General features: G+C 37.9%; 2 protein-coding genes across 2 annotated transcripts in view; both read left to right on the forward strand.

The window, feature by feature from the left end:
- Nucleotides 1–11112, forward strand: part of GUCY1A1 (guanylate cyclase 1 soluble subunit alpha 1) — a 34074-nt gene extending 22962 nt beyond the window's left edge. The window contains exons 4-9 of the mRNA XM_027899420.1: nt 1399–1457; nt 2448–3157; nt 4631–5116; nt 5635–5778; nt 7735–7889; nt 10042–11112. Coding sequence (XP_027755221.1) covers nt 1399–1457; nt 2448–3157; nt 4631–5116; nt 5635–5778; nt 7735–7889; nt 10042–10243 — 1756 coding nt within the window. The 3' untranslated portion in view covers nt 10244–11112. The remainder of the gene's footprint in view (nt 1–1398; nt 1458–2447; nt 3158–4630; nt 5117–5634; nt 5779–7734; nt 7890–10041) is intronic.
- A 7198-nt stretch (nt 11113–18310) lies between these two features.
- GUCY1B1 (guanylate cyclase 1 soluble subunit beta 1) overlaps nt 18311–19540 on the forward strand; it is a 43017-nt gene continuing 41787 nt past the window's right edge. Inside the window, exons 1-2 of the mRNA XM_027899421.1 lie at nt 18311–18386; nt 18700–18773. Coding sequence (XP_027755222.1) covers nt 18384–18386; nt 18700–18773 — 77 coding nt within the window. The 5' untranslated portion in view covers nt 18311–18383. The remainder of the gene's footprint in view (nt 18387–18699; nt 18774–19540) is intronic.

Raw genomic sequence — 19540 nt, forward strand, 5'->3', positions numbered from 1 at the left:
ATGGGCAAATTTAGCCATTTGTACAGGGAAACAGGCAAGGACTTTGTTTAAAATGAGCAAGTGTTTTGGAGGAATTCAGAGACTGCTTGGGCAGAGATGGAAAGATAGATATGGTTGTGTATGGATCTAGCCCAGTGTTTCTAAGATCCCAAGGAAAGAGTTTAAAATACAAACAATTAGTATTATACAAAAGAATTTGGCTTCTGATACAGTGAAAAATCATATGCTCCAGATACTGACATACGTTTTCCTAAGCTCACTTGGCTTCTGGTTTCTGTTTCTGAGGAACTCAGTTTGATTTTAAGCACTCCTTAGTACTAATCCAATATTAATCATTTGAGCCTTGTAGGGAATGAGAATTTATTAGCATCTCATGATACACTGAGGATTCAATTTATTGAATGCATGTGAAAAAATAAGCCTCTCAAGTTAAATCTCCTTTTCAAGTGAACAAAAATAATGAAGTTGGAAACTACACTGTTGATCACCATGATAAGAATAGATAATTGCAATGTATCTTTTTTTAAATTATACTTGATATTTTTAAAGCACTTTACATACATTGACTGAACCAAAGATGTACATTGCAATTGCTGACTGGCTTATTGCTATGAATGTTTTCCCTATCTTTAATTATGTGTTTCTTCCTGGAGTATTAGTTTAAAATAAGAAATTACTATAATATTCTGAATGAAGTAATAATGCAAATGTAAAACAAATCTAAAGGTCTGTATTGCTTTTGCATATCTATTGTATTTCAAGTGAAGAAATTCAGAAAGCATGCATCAGCAATTTATTGTTATATGGAAGTTAATTTAAGCTACATGTCCTTCTCATAATTTTTAGTCAAACATTCAACAAACAGGTTGGCATTTATTGTCCTCAGAGAACTCAGAGGGCTGCAGTTTTGTGTCAAAAATCTGGATTACTATCAGTTAAAAAAAAATAATTTTGAAATTCATAGTTGTTATTGGCATTTGCTCTCAAAGCAGAAATTCATCTCACCTCTTTTGAATTTAATGCAATGTAATTCCAAGAAATGCTTGAATATAAATTCCAATTGTATTATACAACATGTTATGGAATATAGTTATGGCTTCAAGAAAAAAACACAAACCAAATAAAAAACAGGACCATTGCAATGACAGGCAAGAGAATGTGGCCTCAATCCATAATTTGAGCTCAGACCACCAAAACTTTAATTTACCAGAAATGCGAAGTATAATCTAAGATCCTACCAAGACCCCATTTTTAATTAGTTAAAAACTTCCTATTGGATCAGCAAAACTTGGTCTGTACACATTAAACACAAGGTAGGTAACTTCTGTACTTACTATTTTTACCATGCTTATCTTAAATTTTTTAGGGATTTTATTTGCCTTTTTATGATCTTTACAGAATAACTGGGGATAGTGAAGATTTTGAAAAAATAATCAGTGATCATGCTAATGCAGCAGGTAATGTAAACTTGTTTAATAGTAGATAAATAGATTATGTATGCTATATATATAAAATAATATATTCGATATAAGTTAGTCTTGCTACTAAGAAATAACTCTTTCCATGTAAGTGTTGTGGTAATGCTGCCAAAACAGAGGCAGCATCTGTGATCTCTGTGAAACTTTGATCTCTGCAACTAATATCAAAATTTGGGCTAAAAAGACAAGTTTCTTGAGACTGAGCTGTCATAGAATCATCCACCCCTAAGATTCAACATCTGGAAAGAATTATGCATTCAGTAATAAGTTACAGTTTTATGCTAATGAAAAACTGTTTGATCCTTTTCATTTTCTGAAAGACTGTAGTGTGTCAGAACAGAACTGCTGTAATTTTTAATACATAACTCTGGCTACATCTGTAATAGTAAATTAACATTTCTAGGAACTGAAATATGGTCTTTTGTACACAGCTGGTCTGTGACAGACAGCACTTTTCCAAATGATTCCCAGTAACAGTTGGGAAATTGAAACGTTCCCAACAGTCACTTTGCATGCAGTTATCCTGTTAAAACCAACTTACTAGCAAAGATATGAGCCATTCTGTGCCAATTTGCCTTAGTGCTCTGGAATATTCCTTGAGTCATTTAATGCATTGTATCAGGCACAGTACTTATATCTCCATATCCTATTTTGTTCTTGTGTTAATTTTTAAAATTCTCCTTTTACTCCTTTTTATCAATCTAAGGGAGTTGAGTTAAATCTTCTACCAAAGCGTGTATTCATTTTGTCAACACCTCTTCAAAGGACGCCTGATCCTGGATTTTTGTAACCTACAACCAATTGTCTCCCTGTTTCCAGGACTCCTAAATGAGAATGCCCTCAGGTGTCAATGATGGATGAGGGAAGGCTATTCCTTATTTGGTTTGGCCTAGGATAAAGAAAGTGTGGAGGTTAGCCTGTGATTCAGAATGATAAATGCATTTCTGACTAAAATGTGATTCCATGCAGGTGTTCCCGTGGAGTCTTTACGGGAATCTCTTGGTGAAGAGCTATTTAAAATATGCTATGAAGAGGATGAGCACATATTAGGGGTTATTGGAGGAACCCTTAAGGACTTTTTGAACAGTTTCACTACCCTACTGAAGCAGAGTGGCCACAGCCAAGAAGCAGGAAAAAAGGACAGACTTGAAGATGCCTCCATATTATGCCTGGAGAAAGATCAGGACTTCTTAAATGTGTATTATTTCTTTCCTAAGAAAATCACAAGTCTTATTCTATCTGGTATCATTAAAGCAGCAGCTCATATTTTGTATGAAACTGAGGTGGAAGTGATGCTCATGCCTCCTTGTTTCCATAATGACTGCACTGAATTTGCTAATCAGCCTTATTTGCTGTACTCCATACAAGTCAAAAGTGCAAAGCCTTCCTTATCTCCATGTAAACCACAGTCTTCCCTTGTGATTCCTGCCTCTATGTTCTGTAAGACTTTCCCATTTCATTTTATGTTTGACAAGGATATGTCAGTTCTTCAAGTTGGAAATGGGATAAGAAGACTTTTGACCAGGAGAGAATTTCAAGCTAAGCCAAATTTTGAAGAATATTTTGAAATTCTTACCCCCAAAGTAAGCTGCACTTTTAGTGGAATAATGACAATGCTGAATATGCAGTTTACTGTACGAGTTAGAAGATGGGACAATACTGATATGAAACCATCCATGGTAAGAACTTTTTACTGCTCTTACTTCTGTGAGGAATTTGTATTCTTCAGATGCAGTTAAAATATCCAAAAAACATGGTGGAATTTTCTACCTCTGAATATCTAATATAACTGCATAGTAATGATTTAACTAGGGTACGAAATGTTATTCAGATTCTGAAGCCAATTTCTGTCAAAATTATGCTTAAGGACTTTTACCAAGTAAAATCTTAATGTTAAGTTGATTTTTTTAAATAATTTGGAATATTGAGATAAAGCCAGTGATATGCCATGCTGCTGAGAAAAAGGGCATCTCCAATACAAAGACAGTGTCAGGGAAAGCTTTAACCAAGTGTACCTGAATCATTTGGAAACAACAACTCTGGGATTTGGGGAAAAGAAGTAGATGTTTCCTGTCATCATCCAGTCTTTGGTGTCTTTGGTATTTTGATATTTTTTATTTTCTGATGTTTTCATCAGATGCAAGCACCAAAGGTTCCACTTAGCTTCAGCTGATGGGATTACTTACTATCTTTGCTGAAGCTGGGTCTGTTACAAATGACCTGGGACAGTAAAAAAACGTTGAGTATTCAATGACTATTTTTATTCATTCCTGGTCCCAGCTGAATTCCAGCTTATATACACCTGAGGCAGTCCAGGATGAGTTACCAGTTCAGGCTCAACATTCCAAGAATTTAAGTGAAGGATAGAAAGAAGTTTCACTCATTTATTAATATAGATACTTGTTACTTTTAAAAAATGTAGCTACTTCATCTCAGATCCATTTCTGCACTAGAAAATTTCAAGGGGTAGTAGACATGGCTTGGCTTTTGCATGTAATTGCATATGCAAATGACTATTAGCAAGGAAGAGGTGTTATTAGAAGAATGGTCTTTCCAAGCAATGTTCAGCTAAGCTCTGCAGCACCTTGCACATTACACAACTGACTAGAGAAGGGACATAAAAACACTTCATACAAAATATTTTTCTTTTTTAGATCGTTAAAATGGGACATTTCTTCCTCTTCTTATTTTAATTTTAAATTGCACTGAGTACTGAATATCATATGATAAAACTGAAGCAAATTTTCTCACTTTATCTTACAGAGGAAGTGATGCATGAACTAGAGTTATTAGTAGAAATTTGTAGGCCACTCTAATCAGTAACATTTTAAGAAAAGATGAAAATGCACAAAATTATTATTTTTGTTTTTCTTTTTCTCCTAAGCTACAACTGATACTGATACTCAAACATAATTAGGTGTTTATCCTTAAGTTGGGGTCTAACTTTTGTACCAGAAGACTCAATAAGAGTGAACTTATTTGATGGCTCTCTGATTCAGCACCCTGTGTTCTCTCTTAAGCAACTGCATGAAAATGTAAGGACTAGGGACCAGTCTTGACTTTCTTACATTTCAGCAAAATGTATTTCCTCTTGTTTCTAGACCATTGCCATGCATATTTTTCATGAATTCTTGTTTCTTTAACTGTTTCAGGTAATGGATCTTAAAGGCCAAATGATCTATATTTTTGAATCCAGTGCCATTCTATTCTTGGGGTCTCCTTGTGTGGATAGACTAGAAGATTTTACAGGACGTGGATTGTACCTCTCAGATATTCCCATTCACAATGCACTGAGAGATGTTGTTCTGATAGGAGAGCAGGCCAGAGCCCAGGATGGACTGAAGAAGAGGTTAGGAAAGCTAAAAGCAACCCTTGAGCAGGCCCATCAAGCACTTGAAGAAGAGAAGAAGAAGACTGTAGATCTTCTGTTTTCAATTTTTCCGGGAGAGGTTGCTCAGCAGCTGTGGCAGGGACAAGTTGTACAAGCCAAGAAATTTAATAATGTCACAATGCTTTTTTCTGACATTGTTGGATTCACTGCCATCTGTTCCCAATGCTCACCTATGCAGGTTATTACCATGCTCAATGAGCTTTATACTCGCTTTGATTACCAATGTGGAGAGCTAGATGTCTACAAGGTACGGAATTGTTGCTTTTCTGTGGGGGTCTGGGGCAGGAAAGGAAGTTAAGACTAAGTAGGACAGAGGATAATAGAGATCTAATAATTATTTTGCCATAAACCTTTTTTAAAGGAAAGACATATTAAGATAAATCACAAAACAAACAACAACAATAAACCAAAATAAACAGCTGTTCATGCAGCCAAGAGAGAAACTCATCAAAACTTGAGAGTTAATTTTAAAATTTAATTTCAGTGACAATGCTGTGAATCTGTAGTAAACAGATGTTTAATATAGCTATGGGTACCTGACAGTAGACGAACAAGGAAAAATATTTTAGAATTATGCCCAGCAATAAATATAAGTTGTGCGATTTTTCCTTTTGCATGACACTGAAGGATTTGTCCAGGACTTATTTAATTTTGCAGGAAAGATATGACTTGGTCAATATGTAGCTACAATTCTTACTGAAATGAGACTATTCTTTTATATATATCAAACAGTCTAACAGTAAGGTACAAATATGCCTGTTCTAGGTTGAGACTATTGGAGATGCCTACTGTGTTGCTGGAGGCTTACACAAAGAAAGTGAAACACATGCTGTTCAAATAGCACTGATGGCCCTGAAGATGATGGAACTGTCAGACGAGGTGGTGTCTCCCCATGGAGAGCCTATCAAGGTCATATATTTTGGTGTACTTCATATGGTTAAACTGGGCATTTTTGTTTGTTTAGTTGCTTTTTGGGGATTTGACTCAAGGAAATTTCATCGTCATTGCATCAAGTCAGACAATTTAGGGAATCAAATGACTTTTTTACTTCTATGAATGTGAGTTTTGTGTTGAGGTGAAGGTGAAATGGAGATCTGAAAATCAACCCAAAAGACTTCAATGCAGTGAAGCCAGTATGCACAATCTGACATGCCTCAGTTTTTGTCTCAGTAGCAAGAAATTTGTCAGTGGCACAGAATATTCTGTTTTCTAAAGAAATGACTAATCCTCTCTCAAAATTAGACATCTATGTCTTTTGACGTAGCATCTATGAATATGAATGACTAAAGACATGCTCTGATTGTAGTAGTCCAGACATCTTTAAATGATTCCATTGCTGTTCTTGTTTTATACTCAGATACTGAACCACTACCAGAAGATAATGGTGTTACTGAACCACTACCATAAGATAATGGTGTTAATGCTGTCAAAGTAACTATTAGATTCAATGGTAGTTATATTTATGGCTTCCTTTCAATGAGGAATTCAGCCATCTTTGCTCTGTGGGTGGATTTTGCTTTTGTTTCAGGTTTTTCTGCTTTAACACTCAAAATTAGAAATTGCAACTTCATAACGGTGTGATATTCTCTTGATATGAAAACAGTAGCACATATAGTAGACATGCAAGCTTCTTGACATCATGCCATTATTGTGTCAGGATGCCATTCTGAAGAAAACATGTCTACATATGTATAATGCGCATGAGAAAAAGAGCACACCTCCAAAAAAACCCACCAGCAGTGTGCCCAGGTGGCCAAGAAGGCCAATGCCATCCTGACCTGTATCAGCAATAGTGTAGCCAGCAGGACCAGGGCAGGGATTGCCCCCTCCACTCGGCACTGGTTAGGCTGCACCTTGAATCCTGTGTTCAATTTAGGGCCCCTCACTACAGGAAAGACATTGAGGTGATGGAGTGTGTCCAGAGAAGGGCAATAGAGCTGGTGAAGGGCCTGGAGCACAAGGCTTATGAGGAGCAGCTGAGGAAGCTAGGAGTGTTTAGCCTGGAGAAAAGGAGGCTCAGGGGTGACCTTATTGTTCTCCACAGCTACCTGAAACAAGGATGGAATGAGTTGCGAGTTAGTCTCTTCTCCCAGCTAACAAGCAACAGAACCATAGGAAATGGCCTGAAGTTTTGCCAGAGACGGTTTTAATTGGATATTAGGAAAAAATTCTTAATGCAAAGGGTTGCATTGAAACAGACTGCCCAGAGAAGTGGTGGAGTCTTCATCCTTGGAGTCACTATCTACACATTTAAAGGATATGTAGATGTGGTCCTTAGAGATATGGTTTAGTGGACTTGGCAGTGCTCAGTTACTAGTTGTACTTTATGATATTTGAGGTATTTTCTAACCTAAATGGATCTATAATTAAATCATGAAAGTTCAGTACTCTGGGACTGGGATTTAGTGTATGTATGACCTTGTCAACAGAGTTCATGTGGAACTGCAGCCTATTCTGTCTTTGCTATTCCCTAAGTCTTGTCTTCTGACAAGCAAAGCAAGTACTATTTATGAACTGTCAGCAGTCTAACACTATGTCTTGTAATTCCTCCCAAAAAGTATCCAAGTGCCATAGTAACTCCTGCTGATGCTGCTAGATCAATTTACTGCCGCAGAGACCAGCATTTCACAAGCATATTTTGATATGGAAGGATCACTTACTAAAAATGCAATGCAAGATAAACTTCAGCTAGTTCCCTCTCCATGAGCAGTGATGACCAGAATACAGATATTTTAAGGAGACTGTGCTAAATCAATGTATATTAGTAGCTCATTATATTGTTTTTTTAATAGAGGAAGAATTTATAAAACTGAACTTACCCATCCTGTTTTCCTAATAATGTTGTTTTCTGTCTTTTACTTAAAGATGCGTATTGGCCTTCATTCTGGATCTGTCTTTGCTGGAGTTGTTGGCGTAAAAATGCCTCGCTACTGCCTTTTTGGAAATAATGTAACCCTTGCCAATAAGTTTGAGTCTTGCAGTATACCTAGAAAAATAAATGTCAGCCCAACAACTTACAGGTATAGTGCTTGATACATGTAAAATGTCCACCTAGTCGCTGTAATAGTCCATTATCTTCTTTTTTATTTCCCTGAAGCACTGCTATTTATTTTCCATTTTTTCTTTTTATCTGACTGCTCATGAACACACGGTGGTTATTAGTAGGCAGAATTCAACCAGCAGTAGCAAGAAAAACGGTGAAACAGAACAGCTGATACTTATTTTTCAGATGTTACATTTAAAATAAATGGACTGTCTGGACGAATTTTGCTTTTTACCCTGCAGCTGTATATGTGTTGCTTTTTTTTTTCCTTCTTCTCTCATACAGTTTGCTCTTCTTTGAGCTTTCACTGTGAACTGGATGCCAAACTGGCTGCAGATGCCCTTGAAAGTAACAACCTCACTGAAGAATTGTTAAACATCACTCTACACATTGTCATTCTCTTATGGTTAAGAAAGATGAATTATTAGGTTGCCATGAGTCAACCATGCCTCTATTTAGTTTATACAGGTCTTGATCACCCATTGAGTTTAATGCTTTTAGTATGTAACTTGGGCTGTACTACTTATCCACTCAGATATTTTTAGTAATGTGTACTCTGTGGTTATGCAGACAGCTAGCAGACTCTCCCATGGGAAATACAGCATCTTTCCTTTAAACCTAATACTCTCTTTGTATTATCTGTTTAATTGTACTTAAAAATCACCTTGCAACATGTTCATGGCCAAGTAATAATGTCTTATATGTGCCAGGCAAGACAATAGGAAACTGTTTTGAATGTGATGGTAACAAGAGTTGACATCTGAACTCCAGATCCAGATCTGAATTTTATGCCACTGCTCTGACAGAGATTATTGTTTCTTCCAGAGTGGCCAAAAGTTTTATAAGAATGTATTGTAGAGAGTGAATCTACTAACACAAAGTGATATGGCTGGCTGGGTAAAATAACCAGAAATATTATAAATTATTTTTTACATTTTAAGGAAGCTCAGCTACCCTCAGTGTAGCCTGGGCTGTAGTCTGTTGTTTCTACACAGCTTGTGCTCACTGCGATGTATCTGCTAATGCCTTGTGGCAAGATTCTGTGTCCAACATCAGACAGAGAATTTGGCACAGGATCCTGACATCCCCTGCAGCATGTGCTGCGTGACATACAGGGTGCCAAGCTTTAGATTATCTTGTATAGGAGGTTTAGAAAAAGTAACACAGGTATTAGAGCACACAGAAAGTAACCTTTTCAATTATGCACTCTAAAACACAGAGATAGCATTAGTATTGCCAGTGCTTATGTATGTCAGAAGAACAGTGCTGGCCCACGGTGATTGTTTTTCCATATCATGTAAAATCATTTTGAATAATACTGACTACGGTCTTTTCTTAAAACCATTTGGCATTTTGTCCACACAAGACTTGCCTATATCTGATGGCATAAGTAGGTTTTCTGCATGGCTGTGTATTCACCTCCAGAGAATATTTGAAATTAGTATACTGTTGAAAAAAATATAAATCTCTGAGTGCCTAGAAAGTAGGCAATTTGATTAACAGGTAAACTATTGTTATTATTGTTGTGTTTCTTTTTTTTTTTTTCCTGAGTAATGAAGATGTGTTAACCTTCTTTTTATTTGGTGTTTTTTTCCTTTTGATTCATTCACCAATAATAAACGTTGATAAATATTGATAACATTATGGCATCTTGAACAACTCCTGTATATTGCAGTAATTGTTTAAAAGCTTAGACACCAGTTATCAATATTTATTAGCAATCTCTGCCTCAACCTGTGAAAAAGAAAAACTATTAGAATTGGTAGAAGGATCTGAATAGTTTAATTAATAAGTTTTACAGTATTTCATTCTTTGAAACATTAATTATGGTGCGTTTGATGTGCAGATGTGAGATAGCTTTCAGCACTAAACCATCTTTGAAAATATTTACAACAAACCTAGCATCTACATGCAAAACATTGACAAGACAAAAAAAGAGGTGATACTTCTATTTGCACTGATGCACAAGTTAATAGGTTACCAAATAAACAGTATATTTTTATATTTTCAGTAAATAACATATAAAGATTAATTTGGATTCTGCCATGCCATACATAAAAAATTATCTAATGTCTACACTTAATAGTGACTGATTCATTTTTAATCAAAATGATTTATTTTTGTTCTAGGTTGTTAAAGGAATATCCAGGATTTGTGTTCACACCTCGGTCCAGAGAAGAGCTTCCACCAAATTTTCCCAGTGATATCCCTGGAATTTGCTATTTTCTGGATGCTTATATTCAAGGAACAAACTCACAGACTTGGTTTCAAAAGAGAGATTTGGGAGATGGCAATGCCAATTTTTTGGGTGAGGAAACAGGAATAGACTAAATTGCGCATTCAGAAATGTATAGAATAAATTTATAAATATTTGGATTTTTCTTTTTTTTTTTTTTTTTTATAAATTGAAAATTTTTAAAACTGTATGAAACATGCAAGCACTTTATTTAGATTGTTAACACCTGAAAGCCAGTATTAAAATTTCAGGAAGTATGTCACTGACTACTTTTTTTTTTTTCTTTGCATAAGGAACATAGTCAAGTAATGTTGCAACTTCACAGTTGGAAATGCTACTATAAACTGTATTTTCCCTGTGGTAATTTGTTAGTGCTACGTAATAACTCAGTTCTCTCTGTACTGAGAATTCTAGATGTATTGTATATGCAGTTTGTCAGGAAATGTAATGTGCAAGTGATGCAGCCACATGCAGTGTTGTGAGCTGGTGCTTATCAATGACTATTAAAATGTATTTTCTTAGAGATTCCGTAAGAAAATGTCCATTAAAATATTGTCATTGCTATCACATACTCCTCCCAGTGCATCATTTGGGCCCCATCCTAGAAGCTGCTGACCATCTTCTCACACTGACTGGAGTCAAATTCCGAGGGTGCTCAGCATTTTCTGGATCAGGCTGCTAATTGTAGCTAATACACATGCCTAGCAGAGTTGCCGCTTACTGTTTCATGAACTTTATTTTGTGTATAAAATTGATATACTTAAGATTAAAACACTGTATAATCACATGCTAAAGTCTGTAATCATCAAACTATTTTAGTTCTTAGGGTTTTTAAACTATTTAAAAATAAAAATAACCACTTGTTATTATGTATTACAGCAATAAATGTTTTCTTCTTGTTGTCATTTAAATTTGAAATGTTTTAACAGAAGTGTAATAAAACATGATTTGGAATGTTTGCTTAGAAAGGAAATTCCAGTTAGACTGTATAAAATGGAACAGAAGCAAACCAGCTTAAAGCTATGATCCTTATTCAAGGATGCAATGTGGGGTATGGCATGTTATGGAAAGGCCTATCATATGCGCACTTCAAACTTGCCAGGGGAATCTTCAGGTGAGCAGAAATGCTTTAAAACATATGAACATATATACAAAGATAATTATTACTACAGTGCAAGCTTTTTTGTTGTGGATGATGGAACATGAGTGGAGAACTCTAAAGGGTCCTCCTCTGGTACTGGCAGAATAGAGTTAGTTAAGAGTTGTGCATTTAGGATTCTGCCTCTCTAAGTAGCAGATCCATCTGCCCAGAAATTCCTCTCTGCTGTACAGTTTGATCCCAACTGCGGGCTAGAGAATTGCATGGCTTACACATACCACTGTTGCCAGTAGTATCAAGTATTATTAGTTATTAAATATTTATTAGTTATTAGTTTAAATATTTATTACTTTATTATTAGTTATTAAATATTATTCTAACCTCTTAAACTCTTGGCATTTGGCATATCAAGCCATAAAGTCTTTCTTCAAGCTACTTGCCACTAAATCAGATTTTGCTCTCTGAATATTTACAGGGAGCGATGACATTAGACTAAGGTGCCATTTTGTTCACTTTCTGATCTTGACTGGTACATTCTGAAGCTCAGTATGGCATTTTATCCTGCTCTTTTGTGGTAGAAACTCATACAGAACATGTAGCATCAGAGCCTTGAGAAAAGTCCATATAAGAATCTAGCACTAAGAACATTTTAAAACTGTATTTCAATTCAGATTTCCTGTAAGCAGCATTTGAACAAAACTTGAAATATTGAATCCTTCTATTGCTTGAGATCTACTATATCCATACAAGATGCTTAGAAATAATTCTGTGACACAAAAATGGAACCCGAAAGTCTGTGTATCACACATAAATACATCTCTCTCTTACACACACACACACAAGAATATGTATTTGTAACTTTTTTGACAGTAGTATTTCAAGGAAACAAGAACTATGCAAATCTTGATCTTTACAATATTATATTGGTCTGAAAATTCTATTTAATTGACAAAAATAGCCAGAGGTTACTAGAAGTCCCATGTCGGTGCTCCTGGATATAAATAATGACTGAGGTCAGTATGAATCTGTCCATCACTGTCATTTATTGAATGTTAAAAAAAATTGGTTTTTAAATAAAAAGGATTTCTTTCTCCAGATCTACTGAATAAGAGGGATGCTTAGGAGGAAATTTTCTTTTGTCCCTAGAAAAGAACTATTGCTGGACTAGATGATGGCCATGCTCAACGCCAAATTTCTAATAAATTTGACATTAAATAGGATGTTCATCATGGCAGTTCCTGACACCTTCCTAAGTGGTGCCAACCTTCAGAAAAGAATTCTGATAAGGTGATTAAGGGTACAGAGAAAGCAATGTTCTTGAATCTCAGTGAAGTAAATAGGATTTAGGCACATATTTAAGACAGTAATTCATGAAAGTGCTTTAAAACATACTTGTATTCAGACCAGTTCTGCAAAAAAGCCACAAGTCTGTTTAGCTTTAAGCATAATTTAAGAATTTGGATCTCACTGAAGCTGTTCTTCTGTTTAATTTTTTTTCTGAATAAATATATATTTAATAAGGGGCAATTATTTTAACTGATCTTTTCACTTAGATCTAAAATATTCCTTTAACTTTTTAACTAAACCAAATTTAACCCATGTAATACTGGGATATTTTGCAAGAAAATAAGAGTCATTTTTAGGTTGATATCTTTTATTAGAGTATTATATTGTGGAAATCTTCAGAGACTATGCAATGTTATTTGTATAAAATAGAAGTACCATAGTATTATGTCCAGAAACAATTTTTTTATATTTGAAATTTTATTTTATTAGCTCATGAAGATTCTGTGGGGCTGATTCCTGTTCACATTTACAATGTGATGGAAGATACATTTTTATTACACTGCAATTTCTTTGCCTAAGAGGTGTAAATGGCCCTTGAAATAAATAAAAAGTGGGTCCTTTGAATCTTAACAGTGGTATAGCTAAAGAGAAAGCTACAGCAAAAGAATTCAACTAATTTTATTTCATTCAGGCATGACCTGATAAGATTCCAGGGAGATGTTGGAAATAAATTCACATTGCTGATATCAGAGGAAGTACAATTAGCGTGGAGCTGATGTTTTCTTTCTCGCTGAACTACTCTGCAAAACCAAAGCAAATGAACTCACAGAAACTAACAAAACAGTGAAGTGCACAGATAATTGATCCCCTGGGACAAATCTACTTTTTTCTAGGAAATCTTATGAAAGAAGCATTCAGACCTCCCCCAAACCCAGTTTATTTCTCCCATAATTTTATTTCACAGTCTTTTCAGAAACAGCTGCAACAAATAATACAGGAGGCAAAATCAGTATTTCCAACTGAAAGCCATCATAATTAAGGGGAATTGCTCTTGAATCTTGGCTAGCAGACCCTTTTTCAAACCCCACCCATCCTACAACCTACCAGGCTACTCTAGCTGGTACCTTTTTTTTAAATGCCTGCTCATTGTTCTGCAAAGGCAGTGGGAGATTCGTTTCCTGCAAAAGCAGTAACTTTTGTGGCTATTTGCCATATGGTGTACAAGGTACTGAGTTGCTTTCAAAACCCTGCCCCAGTTATCATAAGCCAGCTTGGCAGGGGCCAAATTTAACTGAGGCTACTTCCGAAATGAGAGCTAGAGCTTTCTTTTCTACCTCTAAAATCTGCAAGATGTGCTCCATTGAAGTCTGTAGAGACCTCTAGAACCACTCTGATGGTATGGCTGCTCACAACTTGCATAGGAAGGAAATAATCAGATATAAGTTTTTTTTTTTTAACTTCCCCATCCACTTGCATGAGTTCACTGGCAGCCCTTTTCTTCAGAGCACAGAGGGAGAGTAAAAGTCACTGTCTTATATTACTCAGCATTGCTCTGGTACTGAAGCACAAATAAAAGATGGAAAATAATCAATGGTTCTGGAACTTTCGCTACATCCAGATGCAACAGTTTAAACATACATACTCTCCTGAGCAAAAGGAGAAGGATCTGAATGTTAAATATGCAGTTAGGCTGGAACGTGAAGCCAGTCAAAGAAATAATAAACTGTGAAAGAATCTGAAACAAAGTAAACAGCCTTATAAAGTTGTGTGTCTCATCTGCTTCAGCAGATTTTTGATGCTGAAAGCAAAGTCGAAGCAGCGGTTTCCTAATATAAATGTAAATGAGCACATTGCTGTGCAGCCCCATTATAAGGCATCCTTTGAAGATCTGTGCTAAAATTGTTTCTCATCTTTCGAGCAGTACAAAGTAACAAATTTTTGTGCTACTACAGCAAACAAACACCATGTTTACATGCATATCCTGCACACACAGCACGTAATGGGAAGTAACTGAGAGAATATATGCAGCAACATCCCAAGGAGATGAAAAGAGGTAGATTAAGTCACAGATACATTTCCTCTCTTATGATTTTTCAGCCCAAACAAAACCTGCCAAAGAAATCTCAAGGACAAAGGCGTTCCCAGGGGCTTTGGAATACAAGCATGTGGAAATGAACAGGAGTCTTTCCACATTGCAGATGATGTTAGGGAAGATTTGGGTATATTGTTAGTTTGCTGCACATGGCTAAGATTACATTCCTCTTAAAGGAGGATGCACCAGAGTGCTCAGTTTCTCAAATGTACATGTTACTGCATTACAGAACAGCATGGACATATTGGGGGCTGTTTCATTCATAGCTTGTCAATACCAGTATTGAAAAATAAATGTAATGGTGTAGTAAATCAGTATATAGTGGTACATTAAAAATAATCTTGCTGAAGTGATCTTAAGAGCATATTTCTGCATCTGGTAAGTAGTAGCATGACAATTCCAAATGTCAAGTCTCAGAACATTATGATTTGAAATTTAATTAGAAAATACCCATAATTCAATCCAATGTAAACAAAGTAACTCCATCTTCAGTAAGTGGAATCCAGCAATACCATATAAGGCAGCGGTTTTGTTATGGGTTACAGTAACAAAATGAACTGTAAAAGCAAAGTCCAAAGTAAAAAATGCAACTTATTAAAATGCTTCCTTTGTTTTATAGTGCTTATGTATTAACACAAACCATATTAAGCTGAATATAGATGTTCTTAGCCAGCTAGTGGTTTCCCAAAGTTTTTTGTCTCAGCAACTGCCCTTTCACACAGCATAGAGGATCCTATGTTACTTCTTGCTTTCATGGATCTCATCAAGAATTGCCAGATCAAGTCAGCATCTCAAATCAGGAAGAAATATGTTAAAATAAAACACCACTTAAAATGTATAGCAGTTGTTTTTCAGCTGTAATCACTGACTGCTACTTTTGGCTTTCTGATGGCCAGTGCAGGAGGCTCTTCCTGAGAAATATGTTCAGGGGAACACAAAGTGGCAAATTTGTCTGGTAGGATTTCCGTTACTAAAAACACTGCCTAAACGGCTCCTTTCTCATCAGCATTCCATCCCATGCATGTCCCAGTTGTAGCTTGTGCCAAAGCTACTCTCCCACTCCTGAATACCAAAAAGCAGCTAGGCAGTAGGTCATGAGCAGTATCTAGAGCATGAGGGTCCCCAGATGGGAATATGATTGTGTGCTATAGTGGAATAAGCTGCAGGCTTTATGGAAGTGCATCAGATACAGTCCAAATGGTTGTGTGATGTGCATAATGCATGTGGCCTAACAGTCCTGGTGCTGACAGGGTTGGGCCTTGAAAACACAGCTCAGTACTAACAGCTTAATCTGACATATTTAAGTCTTACAGACTTAAAGCCTTTCCTTTAGTTGAAACCAAATCTTGCCTAAGACCCACCAGGTAGTCTTGATTCAGCAGGCATCGGGAATGGAAGCTTGTCCCTCTCAGCAAATCACTTTGTTGAATTCTTTAATTCAGCATCTTCAAAACTTTTAAAAGGGCATCCCTGTTTTAGAAAACTAAATCAATCACTGTCTACTTTAACTCCTCTCATGCTGTTGTCACTTCACATTTTACAGATCTCACCTTGACTAGATCTTCTATTTGTATTACAATGGGTTAATCACAAGCACAGCCTGCAAATGCAACCTACCAAACCTGAACCAACTCTGAAGAAGAAAGGCAATTTCATACTTGTCTAAGGCAATTTTGACCTTTGCAGCACTTTTGAAAAAAATGTCACTCTGGTACACAAAATTGCCAGGATAATCTACTTTTTGAAAACCATATCTAAAAAGAATTTCATTTAATCTAATATTTTATAAGCATGAGGGCTCACCCCATAAACAGACCGAGCAAATGGATTCCCTTGAGACCTGTGAAGAATGGGGATGGTTTTTACACCAATTCTCAATAAAGAACTCCAACTTTGTATTGTAGGGCATGTTTTCCTATTTTCCCAAAATTTACTTTCTACCAAATAGAAAAAGTAGATAGTGACCTGATGTACTCAAATCTTAGTTAATTCTTAGTTAAATCTTAGTTAATAGCTGACCACTCCTCAGCTATAGGAAAACATAGCCTTCGGTCTGGTTTCAGTACCATGATTTATGACATTATCTCTGTTGCCAGTTTCTTGGAAATTGAAGAGATTTTTAGAGATTTGCAACTATTCAGTTTTTGTTTTGTTTTCTACACAGGTATATTTAACCAGTATTTTGGTTAATATATCTAAATATTTCCTTTCCTCCCTTCAAAATAAGCTTATTACTTTTATGATTTTTAACTGATGATACAGGAGCTTTTGTTCTTGATCATTCTTCTAAAAAATCTTAAATTGGTTCTCCCAGTAGATTTGGAATGTGTTGAGCTAAGTAGAAATTCCTTATTGTGCCTGTGTGATCTAACAGCAGGGTTTCCCTCTGCTGTTCTTGCAATGTCAACTGAGATGACTTTGCCAAATTTCTAATGTGTATCTCACCTACAAGAATTTTTAACACAGATTCAAAAGTTTACCAGGCAATAGATGAATTTTCAAAAGATTTTACATGGTGTCATTTTTTAACTTACTTACACGGAATTTCCAACATACAGACTCTTTTTTTTTTTTTTTTTTTTTTTTTTTTTTTAAAAAGTATGTGAACAGTTCAAAATTTAAACGTACTTTATCTTACTAAGGTCTGAACTTCTGTCATTTTACTTACACCTGGAATCCATTTGGATTGGTTGGTGTCTGTGGCCTAGTGCCTTCATGTAGCAAGGGCTCTGCCCAAGAGCTGCTACAGCAGTAGCCCACCAGGTACTCATCCTACAATCCTCCTAGATATACTAACTATCTCTTTAATATATTTTGATTCTTTTAAGTAAACCAAGAAAAATAAAAATCAGTAGTCTCCTTAGAATTATTATTTCATACACTGAGGGCAGGTCTTTTGATGGTACAAAGGGCTTTAAACTATATGGGTTTTTCAAGTACTATCTTTTTTTGTTCCATGTATAGGGTAACATACGATAACAGTATGTTATTTCTGAACTGTCCTTGGCATATTGTCAGTAATCCTCTACTCAAAAAAATTCTGTTGCAAGGATCATACCCTACCTAGAGAACCCTTTAGGAATCCATCTGCAGCAGATTACTGACACAATGCAGTGTCTATTCACAGTGGCTACTGACAGGGACTCAGTAATACGTAAGAAAACCCCCATTACAAAGACCACTCATTATTATGCTTTTAACTTCACCAGCTTCTGAAAAACGAAATTCTGCCCAGGACAAAAATATCTGCAATCATTTTGTCCATCGGATTCTCCACTTTTAGGAGGCATTTATCTTCCTAAAAGCTGAGCGGTTGCATCGGTACACGAAACAACTGAGGAAGCGTTTCCGTTCCTGCGAGGGCAGCCATTGCAAAGAGCAGTGACACCAGAGCGAGCACACCTTGGGTAGGTACCCAACCACCAGGAAAGTGCCAGGCACCGGGAGTACCGGGATGCCCACCCAGCCCCGCTTGGGTAGCGGGCAGCGCTGAGCTCTCCGCACCGGGAGGCGCCGGCCGGCGGCACCCACCGAACCCGCCCCCGCCACCTCCCGAAGGCCCGCCCCCACCTCTGATTGGCAGAGAGTGCGGCGGCCGCGCCTGTCATTGGCTCCTAGAACGGAGGCCGCGCTCGCCATTGGCTGCCGGCGGTGCCACTCGGGGCGGCGGGGCCGGGGGCGGTGGCGAGGCGGCGGGGCCGAGCCTTGGCTGCGCGGCGGCGGCGGCGGTAGCGCCACTGGCAGCGGCACCGGCACCATGGTGAGCTCCGCCCGGCCGCGCTCCCGGCCCGGGATACCGGGGCTGCCGGGGGGCGTCCGCCCTACCCGGGCCTGGGCCCATGGTGGGAGGGAAGAGGCTGAATCCACTTGGGAAGCGGGAAGCCGGGCCCCATCCCTTTGTTTCGGGGTGGGGGGGATGGGGGTGATGTTTCCCGTGGTGGGGTCGCTTCCCACCGGAGTGGTGGGAAGGGTGGGAAGGGTGGGGTGGGATGCTGCGAGGCGCTGCGGGGCGCGGGAAGGGGCTCCGCTGCCGCCCGGTGCCTGACCGCGCCGCCGCCTCGCCCTGCCCGCAGTACGGCTTCGTCAATCACGCCCTGGAGCTGCTCGTCATCCGCAACTACGGCCCCGCCGTCTGGGAGGACATCAAGTAAGTGTGTCTGTGTGTCTAAGTGTGTGTCTGTCTGCGTGTGTGTCCGCGGGTCCGGGCAGGGCAGCGGGCCGGTTGTCCCGATGACAGGACCGGAGCGGCTCCCGCCGCGCCTCGTCCTCTCGCGGCCTCTCCCAGCGCCGCCGAGCCTCGCCTGGTCCCACCTTTCCCGGTCCTCAGGAGCCGCGGCGGGGATGGCGTTGATCCCTGCGGTTCCCTCAGTTGTAGGGACTGAGTGGCAGAAATGATGTGCAGGCAAAATGCCCTGAAACCGTGGATATGCCCGTCCTTGCATCAGGCCACCAGGTGAACAGCGCAACAGTTGCATCCCTTCGCCTCCCCGAGGGAGCTGAAATACTGCGTTTAGCTAATAAAACACCGTCTAAAAACATTGTGAAATTTTTTGATAATGTCCTCGCTTGAAATTAAAAAAAAAAAGTCACTGATTATATAGGGAAATATGTATAAGAATGTAAATATAAGTTATGGGTTTTGGCTTTCATCTCTTGAACCTGATTTCTTATGCCCAACCCTTGCTTTTCTGGCAGCATAATGTTTTTCTAGGGAGCTGACTGCTTTGACTGAGCTTTGTTGAATTGTGAGATTGCACAAAAAGTTTGAAATAAGTAATGCAAACAAAATTCTATTTACCATAAATATGGTAGTATTGATAATTGGGCAAAACTACAGATATTTTTAAAAAGACCTAACAGCGTTGTAAGCTTACTTCATAAGGCTTTAGGTAACTGTGTAGTCAGAAGAAAGGG

Source organism: Empidonax traillii, unplaced genomic scaffold (assembly GCF_003031625.1).
Source record: "Empidonax traillii isolate 1590-97213 ecotype Southwest subspecies unplaced genomic scaffold, ASM303162v1 scaffold666:size787383, whole genome shotgun sequence".
Taxonomy (NCBI): Eukaryota; Metazoa; Chordata; class Aves; order Passeriformes; family Tyrannidae; genus Empidonax; species Empidonax traillii.